This window comes from Osmerus mordax, chromosome 24 (assembly GCF_038355195.1).
Source record: "Osmerus mordax isolate fOsmMor3 chromosome 24, fOsmMor3.pri, whole genome shotgun sequence".
NCBI classification, from domain to species: domain Eukaryota; kingdom Metazoa; phylum Chordata; class Actinopteri; order Osmeriformes; family Osmeridae; genus Osmerus; species Osmerus mordax.
The window spans coordinates 1,983,729-2,003,090 of NC_090073.1; the positions used below are offsets into that span (position 1 = coordinate 1,983,729).

General features: G+C 44.5%; 1 protein-coding gene across 3 annotated transcripts; it reads left to right on the forward strand.

The window, feature by feature from the left end:
* Window positions 1-9,167: 9,167 nt before the first annotated feature.
* zgc:110329 (uncharacterized protein LOC550500 homolog) lies at window positions 9,168-17,507 on the forward strand. Of its 3 annotated transcripts, XM_067228349.1 has the most exons (8): window positions 9,168-9,535; window positions 11,156-11,341; window positions 11,586-11,660; window positions 13,218-13,313; window positions 14,348-14,464; window positions 15,409-15,459; window positions 15,798-15,914; window positions 16,378-17,507. In XM_067228349.1, the coding sequence occupies exons 1-8, from the start codon at window positions 9,449-9,451 to the stop codon at window positions 16,714-16,716; spliced, it is 1,068 nt and encodes a 355-aa protein (XP_067084450.1). In that variant the 5' UTR covers window positions 9,168-9,448; the 3' UTR covers window positions 16,717-17,507. The 3 variants fall into 3 exon arrangements, with proteins under 3 accessions (XP_067084450.1, XP_067084452.1, XP_067084451.1); XM_067228351.1 differs by lacking the exon at window positions 14,348-14,464 and having other exon boundaries at window positions 9,177-9,535; XM_067228350.1 differs by lacking the exon at window positions 13,218-13,313 and having other exon boundaries at window positions 9,177-9,535.
* Window positions 17,508-19,362: the final 1,855 nt, after the last annotated feature.

Sequence of the window (19,362 nt, forward strand, 5' to 3'; positions counted from 1 at the left end):
AAGCTATCTATTCTTATTTATGGCCTTTAATATGTAGTCCTAGTTTTGTTTAAATGCTGTGGTTTGTTCAGAAAGACAACTTTAGTAGGCTATTTCAGAACTACGCTAAAGTTATAGCTACGGTAAAATGTGATTACGCTCAATTTGATTGAAGATTTAAGTACTTTATTATAAAAACGCTCACTATTTCCCTCTGGTGGTACTAACTTGTGATACAATTCAATTATAGTCTTGGAAGTCTTCTTAGTCCTAGTAGTATTAGTCTTCTAGTCTTCCAGCCTTCCCCGTCCATTGTGCAGGGTGCATAATCGATGCGTCTACGAATGACTCTCATTAAAGGATCAAACAGTTCCTTTAATAGTGAGAACACTATACAAGTTGTTCATTAAAAGTATAAAGCTTTCACGACATAGGACACGGGTAGGTCATTTGGAGTAGCTGAATCTGAACTGGAGCGATGTACTTTGTTTTGGCCAGGATCCAAAGTAGGCTACTTGTTTAGAATGTGTCCTCTGGATTCAAACTGAAGGTTTCTGGGGCTGTGGGCCAACAGCTGTACAACCTACAGTTTCAAGTGGTGAAAGAAAATGTTCACTCCATTCTTCGCCTACAGGACAGCATAGGCTACATATGAAGCTGGTCACCTTCAGCAGTGAGGTATTCCACCTAGACTGTGTAAAGCAGGGATGGGGAACCTTTTTTCTGCCAAGGGCCATTTGGATACTTATAAAATCATTCGGGGGCGTACAGAATTATCAACTTAAAAATGTGCCAGCTATATTTGGTCAAACATTTAATTAACTCACCCCTAATGTGATGGCTGGAACTGCTTCTCTTTGGTGAGGTTTGTGATGTTAGCTGGCACGGATGCAGCCTGCTTTGACTAGGGGTGCATCGAACATTTATTGGGGGGTATCATGATTACAGAAAGGGATCGTATTATTTTTTATATTGCTACAATTTTTGAGACTGCTTATCGATCTGAGTGTTAATCAGGCGCGGAGCCATACTTTGTAAACATTCGGGGCTTAGCCCAAACCATCAATGTATTCTGTGTTTGATTTGATTTGCTAGAAAGGAATTCCACACTTAATGCGCCTCTACGGTCCTCTTCCACATATTAAAATAGTGCTGCTGCCAACGAATAATGCACCTAATAATATGGTTCCTGCAGTGCCATGGCGGGCCGGACCAAATGCAGCCCGTGGGCCGGACGTTCCCCACCCCTGGTGTAAAGGATCACACCCTGTCACAAAAAAATGTTTCAGGAATATGCAGACCTTTTCAAGGATGAAGTCGGTGACTTACCTGTAACGTACTCAATGAAGGTAGATCCAGTGACAACACCGGTTATCAGCCCTCCACGTCGCATCCCAGCTGCAATGCAAAAACAAGTGGAATAAGAGCTCCAAAGAATGCAAACTCTGAGAGTAAATGAACCGGTGGATGAGCCCACAGAATGGGTTTCGAATTTGGTGGCCACACACAAGAAGGAGACGGGTGACGTGCGCATCTGCATAGATCCCAGAAACCTAAACAAGGCCCTAATGCGCCCTCACCATCCCATGCGCACGGTGGAGGAGGTTGCTGCTCAGATGTAAGGCGCCGTTATCTTTTCCGTCCTTGATGCCAAAAGCTCCTTCTGGCAAGTCAAACTGGATGATGCCTCATCCCTCCGCACAACATTCACAACTCCGTATGGCCGATTCAAGTTCTTAAAGATGCCGTTCGGAATTAGCACAGCCTCAGAAGTGTTTCAAAGAGCCATGGAACAAATCTTTGCAGGATATCCATGCGCTATAATCGTGGACGACGTCATCATTGGTGGCAAAAACCCTGGTGAGCAGGAAAGAAACCTGACAATGGTACTGGATCGTGCCAGACAGGTGAAACTGAATCCCAGCAAATGCAAGTTTGGACTCAACGAGGTGAGCTATGTTGGGCACACATTCAAAGATAAAGGACTAAAAGCGGACCCCAAAAAAATAGAAGCAATCAGTGAAATACCACCCCCAGAGGACAAGCCAGCTCTTCAGCGTTTTTTAGGAATGGTAAATTACTTGGGCAAATTCATTCCAAACCTAAGTGAACTTACCACACCGCTACATCAGCTGCTTCACAAGGAAGTGGTGTGGAATTGGACAGAGCATCAACGGAATGCTTTTGACAGGCTCAAGACCGGCATCAGCAGCCCACCTGTACTCCAGTACTAGGATGTGAGGCAACCAGTGACACTTACCTGCGATGCATAACAATATGGTTTAGGGGCTGCTTGCCTCCAATAGGGGAATCCTGTGGCATACGCGTCTCGCACACTGACCCAGACGGAGACGAGATACGTGCAAATTGAAAAGGAACTTTTAGCAGTGGTCTTCGCCTGCTACAAGTTTTATGACCACATCTACGGTAAGCCGGTTGTGACTGACCACCAGCCCTTGGTCACCATTCACAACAAGCCATTTCACACCATCCCAGCTCGCCTGCAACGCATGATGTTACAGTTGCAAAAATTCGACCCGAGTCTCACCTACAAAAAAGGGAAGCATCTCTACTTAGCCGACACCCTTTCCCGTGCACCGAGATGCAACGTCAGCCCCCAGAGGGCAGAACGGCCAGAGTTCGAGGTGATGACAGTTCAACTAATATCCCCACGGCGCCTTGAAGAACTCCGTCAATACACTGCTGCAGACACTGTGTCGCAGAAACTCAACTGTTTCGTTCAACGGGGCTGGCCAAGGCGTCCATGCAGCATGCCTACAGAGGTGAGACCATTCTTCAGTTTCCGGGATGAACTCACCATCAATGACAAGATCATCATGAAAGGAAACAAGGCGGCCGTGCCTGCTGCCCTGCACTCGGAATACCTGAAGGTACTACACATGGGACACCCAGGAGCGGAATGCACAAAGAGCAGGGCAAGGGAAAGCGTCTTGTGGCCATCTTTAAATGAGGACATTCAGGCTGTCACTATGGCATGCCGAGGCTGTAACAGCCTGAGGCCCCACCAGCAAAAAGAGCCGCTAAAACTGCACACAGTCCCAGACCTGCCCTGGTCTCTTGTCGCCACAGGCATACTCGAATGGAAGAATCAACATTACCTGGTGATTGTTGATTCATACCCTGGCTGGTTTGAAGTTGACCGGCTCAGCAGCCTGTCATCATTGACTGTCATCAATAAGCTAAAGCGTCACTTCTCAGTCCACGGCATACCACAGAAGCTGTACTCAGACAATTGCACCCAGTATACCAGCCAGGCTTTCCATGACTTTGCCCGATCTTGGGATTTCCGGCATGTGACGAGCAGTCCAGAGTATCCGCAGTCCAATGGACTCAGTGAGAGGGCCGTAAGGAATGCAAAGAAACTGTTAGAGACCACAGAGAGAGACGGGACAGACTTCTACCTGAACCTGCTTGGCATACGAAACATGCCCCGAGACAACATCTTGGGCTCACCTGCACAAAGGCTGTTGTCCCGTCGCACTCGAACCATTCTGCCCATCTGCAAACAATTGCTAAAACCAGCTGCAAGAACCCCCGACCAGCATCAAAGCTCAATTAACAAAGTAGCGGCGGACACAAAAACACTACTACGACAAGACCAGCAAACCACTACTCCCCCTGGAACCAAACCAGGTGGTAAGACTCCAAACACAAAGGGGACATGATAAAGTGGGAATTGTGAAGCGAAAGTGTGATGAGCCACGCTCATATGTGGTGGATTCTGAAGGGAAGGAATACAGGCGTAACCGACGCCACATCCTGCCAGTGATGGAGCCACAGCCTCCAAAGAGCACCACAGACACTGATGAATTGAACACAACAGGTTACACACTTGACCCTGACATGGACAAAATACAAAGGACTGATAGAACTGAACAAACACCAGCATAACAGTGTCACAGACCACTAAGTCCGGAAAAGTCTCCCACCAGTGCATCCCAGCAAGGCGTGGAATCCCAGCAAACGTGTCGAACCGCAGGCCAAAAGCCCAGTTCAAGTCGCCACTTCCATGTATCTCACTAAGTCCGGCAGAGCCTCTAGGCCAAATAGAACATACATGGACTGAGATAGCTGCTCAAGTTTATTGAATCCAAAATGTCAGAAATAATACTTTGTTCTTCGAGATCTGCATAATGTTTTATTCTGTTGACAATGCATTTAGTTGTGGGACACTCACAGTTACTTTTAAGTAAACCAGATCATATTTACATTTCTATTATAAAACTGCTGTTAGTACAGAAGTGTGTGATTCTATTTTTCTCATGTTCAGGAGCCGCAGCTAAAGAAGGGGGATGTCGATAGCTGTACTGTTTAACTGTTTGACCCTAAAGTGTTACCGTACTGTGAGTGGGTGATTGGTTATGTTGTTAGCTAGAACTCAAAGACACATAGATTCTCATGTGTTAAACTGTGGTCGTAAATAAAGTTCTAACTTTCATTTGGATGCATTGTTGTCTAGATAGTTTGTTTGCTAAGCTGTAGTGCTAACGTTACCCACCTAAGTCGATCCTGTTTGCTTCGACAACAGAAGTGGAAACAACTAACGTAATCATTTCAAATGATATCTAGTCAATCTGTTGAAAACAGTGTTGTGTAGACACAATAGATTATTTGTTCGTTTTTATTTAAAGTCTCCACCTTCGTTGTTTCAGTGAGTACTGTTGGCCGTGTTGAGTCTTTGCTCCGCAGCTTCACTCGTTGTAGACCAACCAATCAGTGCGCAGCTCATCTATATATTCATGATCATCCCATAAAAGGAGAAAACCTAGCGTTTTTTCCCAGGAAAATTTCACTGGATGTAGCCTATAAGGGGGCATAGAACAGCACCCGGGCCATCTTCAGCCCAACCAATGTTACATACCCTATTCGGAGACCTTAAGGAACAGTGTGAAATACCCCAAAAACCCAGTCAATCACCCCTTTAAGGTAGGGTATCTAATGTGTTTGAGAAGCACTTTTTGTCATATTTGTCTAAATAAACTTCACATCTTGATAGCAAGCAATAGGCTACATATAAAGGTTTGACGGTAATACAATATCAATCCGACATCTGTGAGCGTCCGAAGACTGTAATAAACACAACAAATCATTAGGTCGTACCCAGACTAATGATTGGACGGGCTACCTGTCTGTCTATCTACCTACCTGCGCGCACTCTATCCCTGCACTCAATGCGCGTTACTGTAGTTTTATGGGAGTGGCTTTGAAGGGAGGGGTTGGGATATTTTGGGTTGAATCGTGTCAAACACAAGCTAAAATAGCTAACCCAGCCTTAATATAAAGATAAAACGTGTTTAAATGTTCTCCTTTTTGTGAAGGCAAGGTCAGTTACATATATTTTATACTGTAGTAAACATAATTCACCCTTTTTGGAACAATTGCTCTTTTCATGATGTACAAAGTAAATGCCATGTGCTTTCTGTAGAAGAATGTCCTACATTTACACATGTAGTGCTGGCTTTACTGTCCTATCAAAGGGGCAGACCTGGCATCTTTTTCACTTCTTGCCAACACCTGTATCCATTAGAACATTTCATTTCTTGTTGATTGACTGTGGGTCTGAAAATGCCAGATTGAACTTTCCAGCCAACACCTGCAGCGACATCTGATCGAGGTGGCTGGGATCACCTCAGGATCTTCGGAGTGATGAGTGCTTTGCCAATCTCCTCCAGGAAAAGCAGACATCTGTACAATTTGCCCTCATTCAACTTCTGAGTCATTTCACTTCTATAACATTGTAAAATATCACCACAGCCCAATGAGCAGTATGCACTGGCAGCTGATGCGACTTTATCCAAATACTCAACTCCTCCTTTAGTGAAATTATTGTATAATTAGTTCTTTGGGCAATATTAAACAATGGTTGAATTTTCACAACAACAAAAAAACTAACTTTGAGACATGCCAGGCTTGTTTTTTTCTAAATATTCCAGTCAAGGTTCAGCTTTCATCTCTGCAGTTCAATACAGGATGATGGGATGTAAATAAGTTCAATACAGGATGATGGAATGTAAATAAGCACCGCTCAAATCCCCTGGTTCTTTACAGGTGCTCTTCCATGTAGTAGCTGGAAGTAGATCGATTTGGCATCACAGGTTGCTCATATTTTGATACCCTATTTGGTGTGCTTATTGACAGACAAAATGGAAAGCGCCCTCTGAATGGGACAAGGAGTTAATCTACTGTCACATGAGGACCGGGATTATTCAGGAGGTCAAATGTCCACCCATTAATCCCATACTTCCCTAATTTGAGCTAGTTTATCTTTTTCGTGTCTATCCCGTATGTAGTATAAGCTTATCAAAGTGAATGACATGATAAATTACGTGGAACACCTCTAGAGAGATTGGTGCCTGAAAAAACTGGTCTTCCATTGTCTCCATTCCAGAGACTGCAGTTGCTTCTCCATTTGACCCGGTTAAACCCCAGATAAAATCAGCCATCCAATTTATGCATGCAAGTCCATATGATCCAGTGGCTTCTAATTCTCATGAAACACATGACTCTCCCAAAACAAAAATAAAAATAATTTTCAGTTTTGGTTGTGATGTAAAGAGCTCAAAAGCTGGTTGTATGTCATGGACTGGAAGTGGTAGAAAATAGTTAAGGTTGGAACCATTTTTATTACACTGGAGGCAGACAGTCTGCCTGTTTTGTTGTGTTGCAGGTGACCCTTTTATTTACCATCTTTAGATTTCCCTGGCACCACTCTTCTTGATTGTTGCCGTGTCCCATAATTTTTTATCCGATGGAGAAGGGCACAAAATGGCAGACTTGTCCAAATTTCAACATCTGCATCTCTATTAAGATGTTCTCTGTCTCTGAAGCATCCTTTGAAATCTCTTCACCTATTTCAGTATCACAGACAGTTCAAAATCTATGAGAGGATTTCTTGGGCTGTTAGTCTTTTAGAGCAAATTTTTACCATCTGTGTTACCAAATCTGCTACAGCACTGTGAAGAAGTATGTGAAAACGAATATTTACCTTCACAGGGCAGTAAGAACCTGTCATAATAACAATATCATGCATTAAATCAATGTTTTTATTTTGGGTTTGCGCAATTCTCTGTGGAAGTGTCTTGGTCAAAATGACCCACAATACTGTTGTTGTAAATGTAAAGGCTTTACTCAAGTCACACTTTGCATGTAAGTGCAAAAGTAAAAAAAAATCTAAATCAAAAAGAAAAACACAGGTTGACCAGTATAACAGACTCGAAACGGGTTAAATTGACCTGAAACATAATGGCACTGGGGAAGTTAATAACCAAGAATACTTATAAAACACTGCTTTCAATTCATTTTTTCAATATCTTTGTTAAGAGCTTTTATAGTGATATCTCCAAGATGTTATTCTTTGATTCCTGTCAGAACACAGTAATTCATATTTTTATATTTTGCTTAGTGTCTCGAGTCTAATGGCGGCTTCAAGAGAAAGGATCTCGAGGATGAGGTGAAACTTCAACAAGGTGTCAAGTGGGAAATAATAGAGCAGAAACACATCATTTATATATATATATTTGGTTGAAACACGATGTAGGCCCTGTTAACATAGCAACCCAAACATAAATAGCTCAACTAATTATTGTGTTACCTTAGAGATGAGGAACAATTTAATTTAACTCATCTTATTCCTGCCTAGTGTGAGAATGAGACTAGACTTATAGAATGAGTCTAGTCTGGCTCTAACTTTAGTTAGATTAGTCCCAATCTTGTTGTCAGCAGGAAGAACTTTCACTGCAGGGTGCCTCCTTGTGAATAACTTTCAAGAAATATTTCAAAAACCACTGCCGATGACCGAACAAACCAGAAAAAGACACATGATGTAGTAGACAGGTGCTTGAGATGGTTTATGAGGGATGAAGCATCTGGTCACAAGGATGACCGTCACAAAATATAGTTTGTGAAATGAGACTTGCATAATGACCAAGGACTCCCTGACCTACAGTGCTGTCATTTACATGAGAGCGCTTCAGAACTCAATGTCTCCCTGGTCGAATGAAGTCAGCAGCTTTGACCTTTTCACATCCTTTTTTGAATACTAAAATGTGTATTGTTGCCCAAGTCATGTTTTTACAGCCTCTTCTTCTAACTAATTGTCCAAGCTGAGCACTGAATTAATAAAGAACCTATTGTTATTTTATTGCTGTTAAAAAAAAACACAATCAGAAAATGATGTTCACATAGATCAAATGTGTCAAACAACAGAAGTGTTATTGTTGCACTGTGTCTGGTAAAAAATAAAGTTCTTGGCATTGTTAGAACTGTGTACTTCTGGTTCTTGGTAATTTGCTGTACAGTACTTATACACTATTTGTTTTTAACTTTGGATAAAAGCTGCTTCTTCTGCTAAATGAATACAATGCAAATGCAATGTACCTATGAAGTCATAATAAAATGATTATTTTTGATGCAGACTGACATTCATTCCATAAATTATCAGTCTAAGTTGGTTTTATTTTGCAATCATCGGCAGACCTCTCAGTGTCAAAATGCCCTCCCAACAGGATCAATAATGTATAACCGATCTATTATTTAATTGTATTCCATAATAAAGGCATCCGAATTCTAGACACGTTCTGGCCAACTGTAGGCTACGCTTGTGTTGAACTGTCCTCTAGAATTCAGGATGGCAGACCTACGCTGTCTGACCTCTTCCTTAAAATTCTGAAGTAGCTCATTATTTAAACGTTCTGGTCTGAAAAAGCCCAAGTAGTCTACTCGAAAGCCTACAAGAAACGTAGCCTATTTCTCCTCCGTTTATTAATTGTTTTTGAAAAGGAGGAATGCAACCTGTTTCGAAAACAAATGAGTAAGCAGCTATGTCTAGTTGATGCAACATGTGGAAATAAGCTTTCGACGGACTTGATCCTAATCTAGTCACAGGTTGACAGAAGAATTAACTAGCTGACAGGCTTAAGCTTTTTTTTATTATTTATTATGACCATTTCAATTTAGAAGTTCAAGGTGTATTCTGCTCTCTTGGGCAGAATACACAATCCTTCTTGTTAAATACAGAGACGCTTATGCAAATAAGCAAAGTTAAACCATTTGAGATAGTGCAGCTCTTAAATATAGCGACTGTAGCCTATCCAAGCCATCATTATTGTTCCTTGTAAGGGGATTGCCCCTTTAAGAATTTCCCAAAACAGAGCATGCATTAAACGCGACGCGGAAGTTGAAGAGGGATGAGATGTTATTGTTATAAATGGTAATATAGATGAATAGATCCACTCGTTAACAGTACTGCACAGTGAATATGTTATTAATCCGTTTATAACCAACCAACACAGACAGGCGCTGATTGATGCAGTTGAGTATGAAAATGAAACTGCAGGTGTTTCTCCGGCGATGTTTTTTTTTTTTTAGCTAGAGCCAGTAGCTACACTACAGTACAAGAAACATTTTTTTACTCAGTGTTTCTAAACACACAACCTGCCCGTCTGTCAACATGCCTTCTTACTCAGAGTGGAGAAAAAGCAATCATTTCTATTACTTCATTAAATTCACCTTAAATGTCTACTCGATGCTGTTCTCGGTAAGTATAGCTCTAGCTAATTGTCATTTAGCTACATGTGAAGATGACTAAGGCTTGTCGGTGGACCAAAACCGGTTTATGGTTATGATTGTAGTAGCCTATACTATAGCCATATCAGCAATCAACTACAGTAACGTCGAAACATTTTCTTTACATCCTCCGATGGGAGATATGGGGCAGTACTACTAACAAAGAGGGCCATGCCTTGCCTTTCACTGATTCATGCAGGGGCAGCTATAGCCAACGTGAACTGGCGCTAGCGAGATAACCACACAAAGAGCCTTCTGTGTCTAGACTAGACGGATGATATATTTAGCCGACACAGAAGAGCTTGTGCTGTCTGCCGTGTTAGAGATGGTAAAACGTTTTTTGCGATGATATTGCTGCAACAACACATTGGTTATCTTCCATTGGAGCACATACTCATGTCTTTAGATGGTTTTAGCCCAACTCAGAGAGATCGCGTCCCAATCTTCTGATTTCTTAGCCTGAGGCACTACACGAAATCAGCCTGTTGTTGCCAAGACCTGGATAAAGATTGAAAGCTTCAGCTAGTGGTTAGTTTTGATTTGACCTCCATCTCTGTTAATATCCCCCCCAGCCTTCATCTCCTGAGCCCCTCTCTAAGGTGGTGATTTACTGTCTTGAGAGCTATTCCTCCCACTTGTGCTCCCTTGGCTGGAAGCCAGCTACGCTGCAGCTCTTAAAGTTAATTAATGCTTTCCCCCCTCCATCGTCTGTTCTATTAAGCTAATGTCATTCATACGGTTTGCGGGAATCCATAGCGGTGCATTTGCGTAAGTTTCTAGAGGACCAATCTTTTAGGGCTGTTGTCATTTTCCTCATTGTTACTTTATCCAGAATTACTTCCTATCAATAGGAATTATATCCAGAACTACTTCCTATCAATAGGAATTATTTCCTTGGCCTTTTTAGTTAGGCTAGTCCACTAGCTATGGCCTGTGGCTTCTGCTTCATACTACAGTTATATTCATTATGCAGTTGTTTTGTGTTCCCAACTCTCTTTTTATGATTGTAAGTGGTAGGCTGCTAGTCTATCACCCTCTCACATGCCTCAGAGCAAAGGCTTTTAGGCCCTTCATCTCAGGGCCAGTAGAATACATGCAATCTCTGAGGTAGAGGTGGGTAGCTGTGGGGGGTGTTAGAGGAGGGTAGACGATTTGAGGCCAAGTTTCTCTGTAAAGATGCCCTCCCTCCCCTTGATAATCAATAGGACCGGGCCCAATATGGCCTCTTATTTGCAGAAAGTGTCATTATGACACAGAGTGAATGCCATTCTCTAGCTTTGGTCTTCAAAGCCCTTAAATGCCATACAGTACCAGCTGCTTTTAACAAGGTGGCAGACATAACCAGACAGCATCACAGGGCCACACTCTCTCCCCCATTTTCTGCCATTTCCTGTGTCTCTAATCTTCTCTACCCCATTCACTGGGTACCCACCACCAATATAGCCCTCATCCTATTAGATTTAATTACGGGGACTTCTAGCAAGGCTACCGACCAGCAATGCACATTTTGCGGTTGTGTGAATGGCGTGGCTCTCGTACTCTGGTACCCCCCCTGCCAATCCCTGTTTTCACCCCCTCTTATGTCCCTCAGCTGCTGGGCCTTTGTGTCCTGTGTGTGGGCGTGTATGCGGAGGTGGAGAGGCAGAGAAACCGCACCCTGGAGGGGGTGTTCCTGGCCCCTGCTGTGGTGCTCATCCTGCTGGGGCTGTTGATGTTCACCGTGTCCTTGGTGGGCATGGTGGGCTCCCTCAGGGACAACAAGACTCTTCTGCATATGGTGAGTTGTGTGTGTGTGTGTGAATGTGTGGAGGAGGCCGTACTGGGTGGTCGATCCAGAATGCCTGAGGTTGTCTCTAGAGTATCTGTACACAGCAAGTAGCCCCCCAGAACAGTTTGTTTCACAATCAATTATCTCTCCCTCCTATCTGGCTTAACATGATTAGGGGCTCAAGTCCCACTGAACAAAGACTTTGTGTTCCTCCCTGGGTTTGTGTCCTACTAAAGACTCCTTCCTCCTCCAGTTCCTCTGCGTGCTGTGTGTTCTGCTGCTCCTCCAGGCTGTGGCTCTCATCATAGCGCTCATCTTTGAGAAGAAGGTTTGTTTTTCTCGTCACCGCAGCTATTCACAGATCCAGACACCATGGGCCTCATGTATAAATGTTGCGTACACACGAAAAGCTTGCGTACGCTGGTTTTCACGCAAATGGTATGATGTATAAATGATTTGAGAAAACCGACTTATGTGTCGAATTCCCAGACCTAGTACAGAAGCAAATTCTAAATTGAGCGGAAGTACGTAGGAGGGCAGAGCCAGGCTACCGAAACTCACCAAACATTACAAAATAAAGTTTCCACTACAGCTGTTATACATCTATGACGTTGACTATTCAAAAAACACATCAAAATGCCAGAACCCCAATGGGAAATGCTATTAACTGTTTAATCCGCCACCATTTAATAACTTCTGTTAAACTTGAGGGTGTCAAACGATCGACAAAATCACTCAGGAAATGCATGTCACCCTCTGTATATGGTTAATATTGCACGCAGCACGGATTATTTACCACAGATGAAATATATACTTGCGTGCGGTGCAACTATACAAGATTGGCATGGGAAAATGCAATTGTCTCTGTGAGCCTGACTCTGGCTCATCCATGACGCACAGGAGGCATGTTTCTTAACCCTTGTGCTGCCTTCGGGTCACATGACCCAAAGGTTCATAACGAACCATCGTTGTGTTTACCCAATTTTACCCAATACAAAAACAAATAGTTTTCTTTTAACCTTTGCAATGTGGGGGGTCTGAGACAGCCCAACGGTTAAAAGAAAATGCTTCACTTTGTTTTTGTATTCTGTAAATTTGTCTCAATACGACGGTGGGTCACAATGACTGATGGGTCAGAATGACCCGAAGATAACACAAGGGTTAATTTAGAGTTTTACATCAGACCATTTCTTCTTAATTTCTGCCATGGTCCGGTTCTCCAAACCCACAGCATTTGCGGCCCTAGTGACAGTTTTCCACTGCGCAGACTTTCTTTTGTTACTAATACCTGATGACAGACAGGCCACCAAACAGGACACATTTCCTCGCCTCCACCTCTGTTGTTAGAACCTCGGTCTCACAGTCTGTGAAATTTTTCTTTTTTGCGTGTTTAGCCATTTTAATTCAGACAAAGAAATGACCTCAGGAGCGCATTTATAGTCCATCTGCATATTCATTTATGGGAGGAGGCAAGGCGGGGTCAGTGGCTCGTTCACGTGCGGTCAATCTCACGTTGATTGTGATTTATAAAGGAAAGGTGTGCAGGACCTGGCATACGACCGGTTTTATACATGTGAATATTTCTGTGCGTAAGGTCCTTTTCAGGTTTTGGCCGTACGCCATCTTCTGGTATGTAAGCTGCGCAATCTTTTATACATGAGGCCCCATGTTTACACAAGGTTCACTATGGCCCCCCCCCCCTTCTCACTCTCAACATAGCCTCCCCACCCCTCTGCACTTTCAGCTGTCTAGCCTCCATGCCCCCCCCCCACACACACACACACACACACACTTAGCCTCCAGCTACCTTTAGATCCCAGCCACATCTTTCTGACTGACCAATGCTTTCTCCTCATTGGCCTCCCTCCCCCTCTCTCCCCTTCAGACATCAGCCTTGTTCGAGAATAGCATACGAGAGGGAATTAAACACTACTACGATGACCTGGACTTCAAAAACATCCTGGATTATGTGCAGGAGAAGGTGCAAGTTTGTTTTTATACCGTCAAAAAGCAGTATGTGGAACGTTCTGTTTAGTGTGTGCCTGTTTTTGTGTGTGTCTGTGCCAGTGTATGTTAGGGTTTGGTACAGTTCACATTTGAATCAATATCGATTCTGGTACACAACAGTCTCTTTTTTCAGTACTTAACTCTCGAGAATAACAAAAATACATGTTCTGTAAAAATAAGTCCAAACTTCTCAATTTCAATATTTAGCACTGGTCGAATTTAAGTGAATCGGTTCTCTGTAGTACCGATATAATTTGGTCGGTAGAGTTTGTCACACAATCCTAGTGTGTGTCTTTGAGAGATAGTAAGATGACTAGGAGAAGGCCAATGTTGATAAGACGCTGTACTCAAATCGAGCTGTAGCCTTTGATTAGCAAAGCCCTCTGACCTTACAATAATTGCACACTCACAGTCATGTGCACACACTCCAGCACTTGACACTTGACTCTGTATTAGGGAGACGGCCATTGTCTCAGAGCAGTCTTTCCGTCCATTAACCCAACTGTAGACCCTTCAAGCGTCTAAGCCTGTTACCTCTAATGACAACGGTGCCACACAGCATGCGAAGTCCCTTCTTTTGCTCTTGCTCGCACCTCAAATCACTTTCTTTGATGTCGTTTGCAAAGTCAATGGCATGCCTAGTTTTGTCAGCAGCAGAATTGGTATAACCCTGCCCTGTACAGCACATAAACTCAACACGACAGGCATGGATTTCTGTCGAAGCGTACTTCTTAATTGAGTGTCAGAAAGACCCCTAATCTTACCCAGGCACCAGGCAGCTCTCTGGCAATCTCCACATCAATATCCATTAGTGGCGGGGAAACGGGAGTGGGATTTACGTCTGTAAAGGGGCTGTTGGCTGGGCTAAAAGGATGAACGACCCAAACGGGGGAGGGTTTTCTCGAGGTCTCCTGGCGAATGAAATAGAGGTTCCTGTTTAGCACTTTGCCGTTTGACTCAAACGTTCTGTCTCTCGCTGACTGACTGTCTCTCTGTCTTCCCCTCCAGTTCTCCTGCTGTGGTGGAGACGAATACAAGGACTGGGGTGTCAACCAGTATCACTTCTGTAATGGCACCGGCCCACTGGCTTGTGGCGTCCCCTATACATGTTGTGTTCGTGGCACGGTGAGGGCTGGTGACACACACACACACACAGCTCATGACATCCCCTAATGGCCATAATCCGTGTTTATAGCTGTGTGGTGCTGGGGAGATACCCAGTGAGTGTACAAAGCAGGGGAGCAAGAGAGAGGAACAGATTGACTCATGAGAAGGGTAAATGGATTGAATTAGCTCCAGCTCCCCACCAATTCCAAGGTTTCCAGGTCCCTTCCTGTGCCTGAACAGCAATCCCTGCCTCGGAGTAACCCAGTTAGAGGCGCCTAATCGTTTGGTAATGCATCACTATGCTGCAGGATGGCAGACTGTGGCTCTTCACAGAGAACAGAGTCTGATATGCGAGTCACTCCAGCTCCCTCCATCACTAGAACAGCGGGACTGTGTTTGGCATCCTACCATCCCAGGACCAAACCACCTCCCAGAGAAGCAGTTGATTTATTATCAAACACCAGCTTTTATTCTATTATGTTCAGCCCAGATGGGGAGTGGGATTGATCTCGGCAGCAGTGCTCCAGGCAGATAGTCAGTTCTGGAAGTCCTGAGGACAGGGGGGGTTGGCATGGGCCCTGGGCGTTTGTCCTGTGCCTATGACTAGGTATCAGGATGGATCAGAGGCTCCCCCGGCTGTCTGTGTGTCCAGTGCTCAGGGGGGGGGGGGGGGGGGGGGGGGAGGTCTGGTCTCAGGAGAGGACGGAGCTGTGGGATGGAAAGCTGCAGCTTCTAATGAGATCCAGGGAGACGGAGCCTCCAGAGGTGAGGCTGGGGCTGGAGGAGGCTGGGGTTAAAGGAGGATATATGGGTCATCTGGCGCTACTGTGCTGTCCGAATGGCTGTCGCCACGACGATACTGGTCACATTTAAGGTGACTGCATTCGTGTGTGTGTGTACGCAAGTGTGTTACACGGCGACATTTAAGATTTCTTTCCTTGACTTTTTTTTTTTTTTTACAGGTGGGAGAGGTAGTCAACACCCTCTGCGGCTACAACACTCTTCAGGAACATGTAAGGGGAAAGTCATTGGTATTCAACGCATGAAGGCAGACAGACACTTTTGTGTTTCCTGCGTACTCGTTCTCCACGGTGGAAGCGGATAGACTTGACATTCAGCTCAGCTTGATTATTTACCCTCACTGCCAAACTTGAGCATTGTACAAATGCGTAGTGTTATCAGACAGTTTAGAGGGAGACAAACTTAACGGAAGTTTCACCTTGAGCTGCTCTCTGTTCTTGTGAGTGCTCGAGACGAGCAGTGCTTAAGACTAGGATTGCTTGAGAATTGTAAGCGTGTGGTCCAGCCTATCTGTCTTGTCGGCTAACTCATGTCCCCCCGTCCTTCTCAGCGTGAGACCCTACATGAGTTGATCTACGTGCGGGGCTGCATTCATGCCGTCAACCTCTGGATGGGGGACAATGTCGGCGCCACCATCGGAATCTGCTGTGCCGTCGGACTGCCGCAGGTCAGTTAAGAGCACACCGGAACAAGTCTGGTTCTCACCCTCTACCCACTGCATGTCAATAACCTCTCCAGAGACCAATTCTGAAGAAATTCCTGCGTCGCCTGTCAATTTTTCAAAGTTTGGATTTTCAGACTTTTCCCGCCCCACCCCGCAGACATGCGATTACACGTCACGCTGACTCGACGGCAGCTGCAACTGTAGATTATCAGCCTTGTCTCTGGGGACGACACAATGTCCAGAGACACGCAACACTTGACAGTACAACACAAGGTCTCTGTCAGCACTAACTGGAGACAACCTTTTAGAAACTTTACAATTTTTTTGTGGGGGATCTTTTTTTGTGGTAATTCTATCCACTGCCTAGCCCGGTAGTTGTGTTCACATTGGATGTGTCGGTGTAGCTGTGGCTGTAGAGGCCTGTGGTGTCACCTGTCTGACCTCTCACCTATCTGACTCCCTGCAGCTGCTGGGCATCCTCCTGAGCTGTGTGTTCTGGAACCTTCTGGTGGAGATGAGCGAGTCGCTGGACATGGTGGACTTTAAGTTCCTGAAGAGCGCCGGGTTCGAGTACAGCGAGCTGGACCTGTCTGGGGCCGGCTGCTGCCTGTGTCTGCCTCGGGACGGAGGCTACCTGCCCATCCCCGAGTCGGAACCAGACACCTGGGCCCCCGACCCCTCGGACTTTGAGCCTGTCCAATCACAGCGGCCCCTCACACGCTCCGTTCAAGACCTGAAGGGGCCCAGCCTCGGGATCGGCCTGGACGAGGTCGACTTCAGGATGAAGAGAAAAAGAGATCATTGAAGAGAACTGTTTCACTTTGTGTTTTTAAATCTTCTGTTTTTTTGTTGAGGGATAGATTAGTCTTGTTGCACTATGTAATGAATGAACCAATCAGTTTTTCTGTTGATAAAAGGGATCACAGGAATCATGGCACTTTGGAAAGGCATTTTTCCCTGCTCTCAGAAATAATTTCATGCAAGATGGTTTTAGAACAAGAAACTTGGTTATTTATTTATTTTTACTTTTCTTGGGCATTGATAGTGTAGATATTGTTTTGAATTGTGAGTGTCACAAGCTAATGCCTAGGCCTACCTCAGCCTGTTGTGGCCCAGTAGAGACATGATGTTTAAAGATACGTACAGTATGAAGTTCCTAGCTTGAGATGATCATTCTAGTCTGGAGTAGTCGTAGGCTGTTAAAGTATTGCGTGCAATGGTTGTAATGGATGTGTCTATTTTACTATGACCTTTTCAACACTCTCGTCTCAGTGTCCCGTGTGTTGTAAACAGAGCTGGAGTCAGCAAGGGATGCATGTTTTGTATTTTAAAGATGTTTACGGCTGTTAGGGTAATCATCAGGTTTTCAGTATCTTCCATTTTTTTTTACGAAGTTTTTATTCTATCCTGCTTTTCTTGAAGCAAAAATATACCAAGGAATCAAAATCTTTCCTAAAGGGATTTCAATCCACACTAAGAGCTATCCACATTGTTTTCATATCTGATTTTTTGCACTGTTTGAGCTTCATCACAGCTCTGGCCTTGTATAAACACCACTGTCATTGTCAATAAAGCTGATATGAATTTGTTTACTGATCTGCACGTTCACAGACTCTGTTTGTCACGTATAGCAAATCTCATCGTCTTTGCCATTCCCTCAGTTTGCATGAGAGTTCTCTGGCGTGGAGGGCATGTTGCACCAGATGCGTGGAGAGTGGTCAGAGATTACTGCCTCAGTGCTGTGTTCACTAAACAGACAAATGTACTGTCTGTAAATCTTTTCTGGAATGACCCCCGTGTCAATCTCACCCCATCTGGTAACTTTTAATTGACAAATTGTCTGGCAAATGTATCCCCTTTATAGGAAAATGCTTGGCGTCCTCATTGATTCTACTCAATGACATGTGCAACTTGGAGAGCTCCTGTTTCTCATAATGAAATACTTTCAACCCCATCTCATGCGTAGTCACAACACACATGCAAACACGCAACGCTTGGAAACGTACATGTGCATTAATTCACGACGACACTCCTCTGCTCCCTGTCCTCACCTCTCTCCCCTCCCCTGTGATAGGGATGAGGAGCTAGCGGGAAGAATAATCACAGGGAGCCTCCACGGGGAGGAAATGAACGGCAGTGCCCCAAAACACTCAGAGGACTGAGTGCAGGAACAGCATGCATCCAAACAACCATGATTATGATAATAGTGACATGGATGCTGCTGCTGGTAATTGCCAAGCACAAGCACAGGCAGCCTCTTTGAAGGACAAGCTTCCTATCTCCCTCTCAGACCCAACGTCATGTCTTCCTCTCCTGTCTGCTTCAACGCCCTGTCTCCCTCAGTCTCCTGTCTCTCCCTCCTGTCTCCCTCAGTTTCCTGTCTCTCCCTCCCTCCTGTCTCCCTCAGTTTCCTGTCTCTCCCTCCCTCCTGTCTCCCTCAGTCTCCTGGTTCTCTCCCTCAATCTCCTGTCTCTCTCCCTCAATCTCCTGTCTCTCTCCCTCAATCTCCTGTCTCTCCCTCAATCTCCTGTCTCTCTCTCCCTCAAACTCCTGTCTCTCCCTCAATCTCCTGTCTCTTTCTCTCCCTCAATCTCCTGTCTCTCTCCCTCAATCTCCTGTCTCTCTCCATCAATCTCCTGTCTCTCAATCTCCTGTCTCTCTCCCTCAATCTCCTGTCTCTCTCCCTCAATCTCCTGTCTCTCTCTCTCCCTCAACCTCCTGTCTCTCTCCCTCAATCTCCTGTCTCTCTCCCTCAATCTCCTGTATCTCTCCCTTAATCTCCTCTCTCTCCCTCAATCTCCTGTCTCTCTCTCCCTCAAACTCCTGTCTCTCCCTCAATCTCCTGTCTCTTTCTCTCCCTCAATCTCCTGTCTCTCTCCCTCAATCTCCTGTCTCTCTCCATCAATCTCCTGTCTCTCAATCTCCTGTCTCTCTCCCTCAATCTCCTGTCTCTCTCCCTCAATCTCCTGTCTCTCTCTCTCTCTCAACCTCCTGTCTCCTGTGTCTTTCCCTCAACCTTGTGTCTTGCTGTATTACTCAGCCTTCTCTGAAACTGTGTAAACATTGTTGGTAAGATACAGAGCAGTGAATGTATGCTGTATGTCTTTAAAGAGAGGATAGTTAGGAGAGTTTTTACAAAAAACTTCTTGACCATAATTCATCCCTTTGGTGTAGTTTTACAGTAGCACAGTCTGGCTTTTAGAAAGGAAAGTTTCAGATTGTATTTCCTGTGCATGCTTAAGTAGAATGAAAGTGCTTCCGAGGTATTTTCCCATCCAAATTATCTCTACTAATAGTATCCATTATCATTGTTAAATCTCCCAGTGTAAAAAGTAAATGCATCCTCTCTAATCAAATTCTGAAGGCAGAATGTGTGTCCAATGCTGTCTGATGCCTGATTAAACTACCGATACCCTTTTTTTTGACGTTGGTTCCATGTGAGTTTTGACCC

What these genes read in the sequence shown, in the direction of transcription:
- zgc:110329 (XM_067228349.1), top strand. Translation starts at nt 9,449, where the DNA reads ATGCCTTCTTACTCAGAGTGGAGAAAAAGCAATCATTTCTATTACTTC. An exon ending in TCTACTCGATGCTGTTCTCG is followed by an intron (nt 9,536 to 11,155) that starts GTAAGTATAGCT and finishes TATGTCCCTCAG; the next exon opens with CTGCTGGGCCTTTGTGTCCT. An exon ending in CGCTCATCTTTGAGAAGAAG is followed by an intron (nt 11,661 to 13,217) that starts GTTTGTTTTTCT and finishes TCTCCCCTTCAG; the next exon opens with ACATCAGCCTTGTTCGAGAA.